This window comes from Panthera pardus, unplaced genomic scaffold (assembly GCF_024362965.1).
Source record: "Panthera pardus isolate Hobbes unplaced genomic scaffold, ASM2436296v1 HiC_scaffold_4, whole genome shotgun sequence".
In the NCBI taxonomy this organism is placed as follows: domain Eukaryota; kingdom Metazoa; phylum Chordata; class Mammalia; order Carnivora; family Felidae; genus Panthera; species Panthera pardus.
The window spans coordinates 8,713,896-8,724,932 of record NW_026526969.1 but is presented as its reverse complement, the minus strand read 5'-3'; the positions used below and the strand labels follow the sequence as shown (position 1 = coordinate 8,724,932).

The window sequence follows — 11,037 nt, the reverse complement described above, 5'->3', positions numbered from 1 at the left end:
CGCGGGGCCGCCCCCTCCGCCGCCGCCGCCGCCGCCGCCGCTGCCGCCCCCGCCGCCCCCGCCCCCTCCGCGGCTCCGGTCCCCCGCGACCCGCACGGCCAGGCGTCCGCCCCGCGCGACCCGCGAGGAGCCCCAAAGCCCGCCGCCCCGACCCCCCCGACACGTGACCCGGGGCCTGGCTCATCACGTGACGTAGGGCCTGCAGCGGGCCGGGGGTGGGGGTCCCCGGGGCGCTCCCCGGCTGCCCCTAGCAAGTGACGCGTGACCGTCGCGACGGAGGCCGCCGCAGGTGGCATCGCAGGGCTCTGAGTTTCGCCAGTCGGCTTCCTCCAGGAAGCCCGCCTGGATTGAAGGAGACAACTTTTAATCCAGATGTGTGTTCACTCAGACGTTCTGGGATATATGAAATAAGTGAGGAACTAATCACTTGGAAACTGTCCGAGGCAGCACTGGCTGGTGAGACCTAGAGTTTCTACCTGGCGCCGCCACTGACTAGCTTCTAGACTTCGGGGGAAGCATTTGATACCTTCGGGCCTCGGTTTCTCGTTTGCAGTCAGGTATTATTGCACTTCTCCGCCCCACCCCTGACCCTCACTCCACTTCCTTCCCGGAGTGCTGAAAGAATTAAAATAGGTGAATATGAAAGGCTGTGAAAAGAGAGAAATTACTATGCAAATCGAGTAGTAGATTGACACCTCCTTTGTTTAAAAAAGGGGTTTTCCAGAATCCTTGAACTTTTCAGGATGAAAAAGTGTTCTGGTGTTTTCACCTTTTTTTTTTTTTTTTTTTTTTTTTGCAGTTATTCTAGAATGTAATACTTTGCTTTCCAGCTTCCTATAATAGCTGTTACCAAACACAATGTAATTCTTAGGATATGGAGAAGTAAAGTCAGACTTAGAACTTGAGTCCCTTGTGTTGTGCCATAATGGAGCACAGACCTCAGGAGCTACCAGAAGGCCCTTTGTTCCTGCACTGAGCATTCCCCAGGCTTCTGTGCACTTGTAGTGTTAGTGTCTGCTTTTTTCCGTTCCCTTGACTTTCTCGCAGTCAGGATTTCTTAGTGCTGCCAGTCTAGGTGCTTGCTCCCAGGCTGGAAAGTGGAATTATTTTAGAGCAAGGGCTCCCGTGTGGGTTTCATTCATTACTGCCTGTGGCCTTGGAAATAATCTCTTCCATCTCTGGATTGTGGGGTAAAGCACTTAACACAGCGCTTGGCACAGGGCAGGTACTCCACCGGTGTTACCTGGTAGGGGCTTCTGGTTCCACAGGGTCCACAAAATTCTGATTGTTAACACTGTATAAAAATGTATCAACAGAATCTAAGCTTGGGTGAGAATTTTTTACCTAAAGTTCATCAGCTTTTTTATAACAGTGTTTTCTCAACTCAAAAGCTGTTGTCCTTGCTTTTTGTTTGTTTTTTAACTTTTCTAGATTGTGTCCTGGGTGGTTGAAGATCCCAGCAGCCTAATCTCGGAATGAGGAAAGCCTTAGCGTGTTTTGTTAATTAGCAACGTGAGATTGCAAATTTTGGTGGAGAAATGGTACAAGGGAAAAGAGGGACCTCTGTCGACTGGTAGCTGTAGGGACTGTAGCTCTGTGGACTCAGCCGTGCTGAGCTGGAAGAAAGGCAGGATTTGGGGTGGCTTTAGGAAAAGTGGGGGTCAGCTTTATGATAGCCGCAATCTAGGCTGATGGGAGAAGAGTAGATGGGTAAGAAGAAAAGCAGAACTTCAGCTGAATGCTTCGAATGCTACCATAAAAATGTATTTGATCAGGGCACCAGGGTGGCTCAGTGGGTTAAGCATCGGATTCTTGATTTCAGCTAGGTTGTGATCTCATGCTTTATGGGATCAAGCCCTGTGTTGGGCTCTGTGCTGACAATGTGGAGCCTTCTTGGGATTCTCTCTCTCTCTCAAAATAAGTAACTTTTTAAAAAAAAAAGTGTTTGATTATAGAGTAGCACCCACTAGATGCAGCCTGGCAAGGAGCACAGACTAGACTCCAGAGTCCAAGATTGGAGTGATCACCAAAGGTTCCTTGTGTTCCAACTTGTGACTGTAGCCAAGTAATCTCCTCCAGCTGTAAAGTTGGGGAAAACGCTCTGGCTGCTGCCGCTGAAGACATGGGAATTTGAATCTGTTAAGCACCCTCTTTGAGAAAAGAAACTGAAATCAGAACTGTGTATCTCCCCTACAGAATGAAAGAGAAAATTACAAAAAAATCACTTAGACCTAAAATGTTTTTGTTTATTCAGGTGCTATGGTGTAAAATGCCTTGGTCTATGTTGTTTTAAATTGCTTTTGAAGTAAAGAAAGAGATTTGGGTTGGGGCGCCTGGGTGGCTCGGTCGGTTAAGCGTCCGACTTCAGCTCAGGTCACGATCTCGCGGTCTGTGAGTTCAAGCCCCGCGTCAGGCTCTGGGCTGATGGCTCAGAGCCTGGAGCCTGCTTCCGATTCTGTGTCCCTCTCTCTCTGTCCTTCCTCCGTTCATACTCTGTCTCTCTCTGTCTCAAAAATAAATAAACGTTAAAAAAAAAAAATTTAAGAAAGAGATTTGGCGAGATGATTAATCGAGATGAAAGGGAGGTCCCAAGTAAGTTTAAAGAGCCAAGTTCTGCCCTTTTTCCAAATGGCAGATTCCTCTGTAGTGATTACCTTCAATGAAATGCAAAAAAGATAAGGACCATCTTAATGTCACATCAGTTTCTTACGGTGCCTGGCCTCACCCACATAAATCATGAACCTTTATATTTATCTGGATGTCAGAGTTCAGAAACCACATTTTAGATCCCATGAAAAGACACATATCCTGAGTAATGGAGTGATCGTTCATAAACTGTTTATTGTTAATTGTCAGACAAAATGGGCCTCAAAATGAATTTATTGCATTCAGAATTATTTTCTGCCACGATCTAAGATTTTGTCTTAGCGTCTCCAGTTACCAATGACCTACTCGTTGCTGATCCCACTGGTCCGTTATCTTTTTTTTTTTTTTTTTGAGAGAGGGTGCAAGTGAGAGGGGGCAGAGAGAGAATCTCATGAGGGGCAGAGAGGGAAAAAGGCACTAACCCAAAGCAGGGCTCGAACTCACGAATCGTGAGATCATGACCCAAGCCAAAGTCTGATGCTTAATGGATTGAGCCACCCAGGTACCCGCACTGGTCCATTATCTTATGCGGCCTGTCAGCAGCATGGACACAGCTGATCACTCCCTCCTCCAGGAAATGCTTTCCTCCCATAATTTCCAGGACACCACACTCCCTGGTTTTTCTTCCTACCTCACCAGCCGCTCCTTCTGCATCCTTTGTGGTTCCTTCCTTCTTCCTTAACACAATGCTCAGTCTTTCCAGACCTATTCATTGTAATGGGAGGGACTGCACAGGCTATGAGCCCCAATGCTAGACATTCCTATCTCAGCTTAGCCACTGCTTCCTTTGGAAAACCTTGGATCTCCTCCAGGTCACATTGGCTGTTCTTTCTTCCTGGGGGCCCCACCGAACCCTGTACATGCTCCCCATTTAGCACTGGTCTCACCATTTTGTTCATCTTGTTTGTCTTCCACACGAAACTGTGAGCGGCTTAGCACAGAATTCTGTGATGTAACTAGTATTCCAACAGCCTGTCAAGTCTTGATCCACTTGTTACTGCTGAGAAGCTTGTTTGACGATTGACCCGTCGAAAGACACCTGGGTTATTTCCAGTTTGGAGCTGCTACAAATAAAACAGCTATGGACATTGGTGAACAGGTTTTTATTTTATTTTATTTTTTTTAACATTTATTTATTTTTGAGACAGAGAGAGAGCATGAACAGGGGAGGGTCAGAGAAAGAGGGAGACACAAAATCTGAAACAGGCTCCAGGCTCTGAGCTGTCAGCACAGATCCCGACGCGGGGCTCGAACCCATGGACCACGAGATCATGACCTGAGCCGAAGTCGGATGCTTAACCGACTGAGCCACCCAGGCGCCCCGGTGAACAGGTTTTTAAATGCCTTTGAGTGTTCTTGCTGGGTCATAGGCTAAGCGTATATATGGTTTGTTTTATTTTTATTTTGTTTTTTATTTTTAAAAATTTACTTATTTATGTTTTTTTTAATTTTTTTTAACTTTTTTTTTTTTTAATTTATTTTTGAGACAGAGAGAGACAGCATGAACGGGGCAGGGGTAGAGAGAGAGGGAGACACAGAATTGGAAGCAGGCTCCAGGCTCTGAGCCATCAGCCCAGAGCCCGACGTGGGGCTCGAACTCACAGACCGCGAGATCGTGACCTGAGCTGAAAGTCGGACGTTTAACCGACTGAGCCACCCAGGCGCCCCTACTTATTTATGTTTAAATCTTATTTATTTTTGAGAGAGAGAGAGAAGGGAGGGAAAGAGAGAGAGAGAGAGAGGAAGAGACAGAATCCGAAGCAGGCTCCAGGCTTCGAGCTATCAGCACAGAGCCCGATGCGGGGCTCGAACTCACAGACTGTGAGATCATGACCTGAGCCAACCAGGTGACCAATCATGACCTGAGCTCAACCGACTGAGCCACCCAGGGCCCCTGTATGGTTCGTTTTAGGAGAAACTGCCCAACTCTTTTGCAGAGTGGCTAGACCATTTCTCGTTCCCACAAGCAGTGTGTGAGACATCCAGTTTCCCTGCTTTCTTGTGAATACTTGGTTGGTAAGATTTTTTTCTTTTAGACGTTCTGATAGATGTGTGGTGGTGCCTCATCATGGTTTTAATTTGAGTTTCCTCAACGGTTAACAACTTTGTATATTTTATGTGCATATTTGCCACCCGTACACCATCTTTACCTAAGCGTCAGTTCAAGACTTTTGCGCATTTTCTAATTGGGTTGTTTGTTTTCTGACTCTTGAATTTAGAGAGTTTATTCTGGATACGAATCCTTTGTCTGATATGTAATTTGCAAATATTTTCTCCCAGTCGATGGATGGCTTCTCTTTTCATTCTACTAACGTGATCTTTCACAGGGTTAAAGTTAATTTTTTAAAAAATTTTTAATGTTTTATTTATTTTTGTGAAAGAGAGAGAGAGAGTACAAGGAGGGGAGGGGCAGAGAGAGAGGGAGACACAGAATCCGAAGCAGGCTCCAGGCTCTGAGCTGTCAGCACAGAGCCCGACACGGGACTCAAATTCACAGACCGCGAGATCATGACCTGAGCCGAAGTCGGACGCTCAACCGACTGAGCCACCCAGACGCCCCATTATTTCTTTCTTTTTTTTTTTTTTAATGTTTATTTATCTTTTAAAGAGAGAGAGAACGCTAGAGAGCGAGCATGGGGGAAGGGCAGAGATGGAGGGAGACAGAGGATCCATACCAGGCTCTGGGCTCTCAGCGCAGAGCCCGATGTGGGGCTCCCATTCTTGAACCGTGAGATCATGACCTGGGCTGAAATCATTAGTCGGACACTTAACTGACTGAGCCACCCAGGTGTCCCAAGGTTCTTTATTCTTTTCTCCTTCAACTGCTTTTGCACCTTTGTCTGGCTGTATTTGTGAGAATCAATTTCTGGATTCTCTATTCCATTTTTTAAAAATGTCTTTTAGGTTTATTTACTTATTTTGAGAGAGAGAGAGCAAGCGGGGTAGGGGCAGAGAGAGCGGGGGGGAAAGAGAGAATCCCAAGCAGGCTCCACACTGTCAGCACAGAGCCTGATGTGGGCCCAAGCTCACAAACTGTGAGATCATGACCTGGGCTGACATCATTAGTCGGGCGCTTAACCAACTGAGCCACCCAGGCGACCCTCTAGTCCATTTTATTGATTTGTGTGTCTATCCCTTGGCAGATACTACACTGTCTTGATACTGTGTTTATGTAGTAAGTCTTAAAATAAGGTATTGTGATTCCACCTCTTTCAAAATTGCTTTACCTTGCTTTGCCCTTCCGTGTTAACTTTACAGTGAAGTTGGCTAGATCTACAAAATTCTTGCTGGGATTTTCATAGGAATTGCCTTAAACCTAGAGTTCAGTTTGGAGAGAATTGATATCTTTACTATGTTCAGTGTTCTAATACATGGACATCTAGTAATTTAGATCTTTGAGTTCTTCATCAGGATTTTGTAGTTTTTAGCATACAGATTCTTTGCGTGTTTTGTCAGACTTATACCTAAATATTTCTCCCTCCTTCTACTTCCCTCACTCCTGATTCCCCTCTCTCTGGATTGTAATGGTACTGTTTTAAATTTCAGTTTCCAATAGTCATGTATGTTACCTGCAAATAGAGAATTTTATTTCTTCCTTTCCAATCTTTTCTTTGCTTTATTACACTGTATCCTTTTCTTGCCTTATTGCACTGGGTGGGACTTCAATAGTGAGGGTGGTTAGAGAAGACATCCTTGCCTTGTTCCTGATTTTAAGAGAAAACTGTCTTACATCTGTCTTATGTCATTAAATATGATTGTAGCCAGCTGTAGAGTTTCTGTAGATGCTCGTTAACAAGTTGAGAAAGTTCCTTCTGTTCTTTTATGATTTTTATTTTTAAAGTAGTATCTACACCCAATGTGGGGTTGGAACTCACAACCCTGAAATCAGGAGTCCTCACTCCACCAACTGAGCCAGCCAGGTGGCTCCCTTCTATTCTTTTTTTGCTGACAGTTTTTCTCATAAATGGATACTAAATTATGTTAAATGTTTTTTTCTGCATTGACTGATACGATCATATACATTTTCTTCTTTAGCCTGGTAAATGGTAGTGATTGATTTTCTATTTTTTGAGCCAGTCTGGCATCTTTGGATGCTTGGATACTTGGTCATGGCTTATCATTCTTTTTATATACTGCTGGATTCAGTTTGCTAGAATTTTGTTGAGGATTTTTTCACCTTTTTTCATGAGAAATATTGGTCTGTAGTTTTCTTTGTAAAATCTTTGGTTTTGGCCTCATAAAATTAGTTAGAAAGTGTTCCTTCCTCTTCTGTAGAGAAGAGATTGTGTAGAATTTGGTAGAATTCACCAGGGAAACCATGTGGACCTAGATGTTTCTTTTTCTAAAGGTTTTTTAAAACTATGAATGTAGTTACTTCAGTAGCCATAGGACTATTCAGATGATCTGTTTCATCTCCTGTAAGTTCCGTAGGTTGTGGTTTTCTAGGAAATTGGTCCATTTCATCTAAGTTGTTGAATTTGTGTATAGCGAGTTGTTTGTACAAGGATACCTTGTTTTACTGCACTTTTTACAAACTGGAGGTTTGTGGCAACCCTGTCTCTTGGCACCACTTTTCCAACAGCATTTGCTTAAGCCTGTCTGTGGGTCATTTTGGTAATTCTGATATTTCAAACTTCATTATATTTGTTATGATCTGTAATCATGATCACAACTCACTGAAAGCTGATGATGGTTAGCATTTTTCAGCAGTAAAGTAGTTTTTAATGTTTATTTATTTATTTATTTTTGAGAGAGAGAGAGAGAGAGAGAGAGAGAGAGAGAGAGAGGGCAGGGGAGGGACAGAGAGAGAGGGAGGGAGAGAATCCCAAGCAGGCTCTGTGCTATGAGCACAGAGCCCGACTTGGGGCTCAAACTCACCAACCATGAGATCGTGACCTGTGCCAAAGTTGGACACTTAAATGACTGAGCCACCCAGGTGCCCCATCAATAAAATACTTTTATGTTTTCAACAAAGTATTTTTAAACTAAGATACATGCTTTTTTTAAAAAGATATAATGCCATTGCAAACTTAATAGACTACTTAATAGACTATGATGTAAATATAACTTTTATGTGTACTGGGAAACCAAAAAATTTATTTGACTCACTTTACTGTGATATTCACTTTACTGCAGTGGTCTGGAACTGAACCCACAATATCTCCAAGGCATGCCTGTATTATTCTCTAAGTATCTTTTGCATATGAGGCTATCTTTAGTGCTATCCCCACTTTCATTTCTAGTAATCATAATTTGATTTTTTTTTTTTTAAGATTTTAGCTCCAAGTAATCTCTACACCGAACCTGGGGCTCAGACTTACAACCCCATGATCAAGAGTTGCATGCATGTTCTACTGACTGAGCCAGCCAGGCACCAGTTTTCCTTCTCTGGTTCTGACTTGTCAGTCTTGCTACATGCTTATCAACTTTATCGATTTTTTCAGAGAACTAGCTTTTCTTTTGAGTTTCTTTATTGTTTTTGTGTTGTTTGATTTTTATTCTTTTATTATTTCCTCACTTCTTTTTCCTTTGGCTTTATTTGGCTCATTTTCTAGTTCCTTGAAGTGGAAGCTTAGATTATGCTTCCATTCTTTTCAAAATACCATTCAGTGTTTCCAGAATACTCCTTGGTTCCTTGAAAAACAGTTTATCCATCAAAACTCAGCTCAGACGTCACTTTCGAGGCAGAATAGCCTTTCCTCCTCACGCCACATAAACCCCCAAACTTGTGATTAATGAAAATCTGAAACTAAAGGGAGAACTACAGGATTTAAATGATGCTGGGAGAAAAGTTCTCAAGAACCTGACCCCTTTCCAACCTGCAGTCAAATGGGGTCATAAAAATGCCAACTCACATGCGTAGGCTTAAGTTTACAAGGTTATTTTGGGTTTCCCAGTGGCAGAACACGAATTATCATCCTTATTTAAGTGTTGGGGCAACTCAAGCAGAGAATAGCTCTAGGTTCCCAATGCAGGTCTAACTCCTTTTTGAAGAGAACTCTCCAGAAACGATACCAATCTGAGCAGAGGAAACCCCTCCCTACTGCCATCGGGAGCCAGGAACCCGCAGGCGCTGCCTCGCCCTGCCCACCAGGGGGTGCACGTCCCTGCTGGGGGCGGGAGTGGGGGTGGACAGAGGACGATGAACTGGCGGGCAAAGGTTGAGAAGTGTGGGTCGGTCAGCATGCTCCGGGGGAGCCGTGAAGGCTGGGCCTACGTCTCGTAGCTTGGGTCTCCAAGGGCTGACTTTAGGGTCAGCCCTTGCAAGTGATAGGGGAAAGGGACAGGTCCCCGTGATCTACTGGGGAGTCCAGAGGTGGCTTTTTCTGCCCGGGGCCCGACCTCGCCACTCAATCCCCTACTCAAGTCTTTGGGCAGCAGGGGCCTTGGGCGGGAGTCAGTTCTGCCAACTCTGCCGCGCCTCCTCTGACCAGAGAAACCGCGATGAACGCGGGAGTCCAGACTTGCCTTCAGTCCCCTTCAGGTTCTCTTGAACTCCCAGCCCTTTTTTGGTCTTTGGCAGTCCCCTACCCCAAATCCTCCACGTCCTTAGAACAGCCTCCTGTCTCCCCTCTAAGACCCCGTTCGTGGGCCAGGAACTTGGACTGGCTTAGGAAAGCTGACTCTCTCGGGGTTTGACTTAATACATGCCCCACGCATCCGCGCCCAGCTTGCGTGGCGTACACGTGGTAGAGCCCGTCTCTCAGATCTCTCGCGTTACTTAAACACGTCGCGCGGTTGCGCGAGCGCCCGAGGGGGCGGGGAGAACGGAGGCCGGGAAAGCGATTCGTGGGGCACGCGGGCCGGGCCTCGGGGGGCGGGGCGCGCGTGCGCACTTGGCAGCCCTTTCAGGAGCCGGGAGCCGCCAGGGTGCCTGCGATCTCGCGATCCTGTTACGCGCGGCTTTCCTTCTCGTCCTGGGGCTTGTGGGTCGCGGGCCGCGCCCTCAGCCCGGGCGGGTCGACGCAAACTTGAGTGGTTCGGCCGGGAGTGGGCCGCGTGCTCGGGGAGAGCACTGTGGACTGGAGAGTGTAGGCGCGGGGGAAGGGGGCTGTGGAGGGACCTGAGGGTGGGGGAGATGTCCTGGATGAATAGGAACTGGGGGTGAGGGAGATACGCAAGTCCGAAGTGAGTGGGAGGGGACTGAGGCTGGAAGGGAAAAGGGGCGTTGAGTGCGCCCCCTCCCGTCTGCACCCTTTGGGCTGGAAACGGGGTAGGAAAGAAAGCGAAAGCGAAGTCGCTTGTCACCTCTCTCTGATCTCCCTCCCCGCGTCAGGGCGCACAGCATGGCGGAAAATCGAGAGCCCCGCGGGGCCGTCGAGGCTGAGCTGGACCCGGTGGAGTATACCCTTCGGAAGCGGCTCCCCCACCGCCTGCCCCGGAGACCCAATGACATTTACGTCAACATGAAGACTGACTTTAAAGCCCAGCTGGCCCGCTGCCAAAAGCTTCTGGACGGAGGGGCTCGGGGTCAGAACTCATGCAGTGAGATCTACATTCATGGCTTGGGCCTGGCCATCAACCGTGCCATCAACATTGCTCTACAGCTTCAGGCGGGCAGCTTCGGGTCCTTGCAGGTGGCTGCCAATACCTCCACCGTGGAGCTCGTCGATGAACTGGAACCAGAGACTGATACCCGAGAGCCGCTGACCCGCATCCGCAACAACTCGGCCATCCACATCCGTGTTTTCAGGGTTACACCCAAGTAATCCAAATGAGGACGGCGTTGTCCACCTACCCCCAGGTAGCTAGGCTCAGACGTGGCTCTCCTTGTACTGAATGTGGCCATGGACCTCCTACCAGAGCCACGTAAGAGAAAGCCTGTTTCCCTTACAGCCCAGAGGACTCTGAACTGAGGGAAAGAGTATTGTCTCTTGTTGGGCCCAAGCCGCGGGTCTTACCGTCTTTGTGGTCTGTAAGCTTTGTCATCGACAATAAAAAATATCAAGTTGTGTTAGTATGCAGCTACCCCACTGCGGCTGGCTCTCCCCTGTGTAAATTCTGTGTGTGCCTGGAAAGGGAGAGTAGGAAACTTTACAAGTATTTAGGTACAGGAGGGGACCCCAAGTGTTTTCTGCCTTTAGAGAGCGTAGATAGTATTACAGACTGTGTAAGAAAACAAACTGTAGTGCAATGCAAAAACCGGAGAATCCCAGTGTTTGCTTTAACATTTTGTGTACTCTCAGAGGAAGGCCGAGGGATGAGGTGTTCCATCTTGCCTGCTTAAAGTGCAGCAGGATGGTTGTACACTCACGAAGCATCGGGCTTTCTGGTGGCGGTCCCCGAGACAAGAAAGGTGAGAATTTAAGGATGAAGGGAGCAAACAAAAACCGTGGGCCTCCCCTGTGTCAGACTCTATGATAGGGACTGTTTCATTGGATTCCCAGTCCT

The 11,037-nt window shown here is 46.8% G+C and overlaps 1 protein-coding gene across 3 annotated transcripts; it reads left to right on the top strand.

Moving 5' to 3' along the window:
- The first annotated feature begins 241 nt into the window (after window positions 1-241).
- POP7 (POP7 homolog, ribonuclease P/MRP subunit) lies at window positions 242-10,619 on the top strand. Of its 3 annotated transcripts, none has more exons than XM_019422795.2 (2): window positions 242-456; window positions 9,923-10,619. In XM_019422795.2, the coding sequence occupies exon 2, from the start codon at window positions 9,933-9,935 to the stop codon at window positions 10,353-10,355; it is 423 nt and encodes a 140-aa protein (XP_019278340.1). In that variant the 5' UTR covers window positions 242-456; window positions 9,923-9,932; the 3' UTR covers window positions 10,356-10,619. The 3 variants fall into 3 exon arrangements, with proteins under 3 accessions (XP_019278340.1, XP_019278339.1, XP_019278338.1); XM_019422794.2 differs by lacking the exon at window positions 242-456 and adding an exon at window positions 539-557; XM_019422793.2 differs by lacking the exon at window positions 242-456 and adding an exon at window positions 9,486-9,677.
- The last annotated feature ends 418 nt before the right edge of the window (window positions 10,620-11,037 follow it).

What these genes read in the sequence shown, in the direction of transcription:
- POP7 (XM_019422795.2), top strand. Translation starts at nt 9,933, where the DNA reads ATGGCGGAAAATCGAGAGCCCCGCGGGGCCGTCGAGGCTGAGCTGGAC.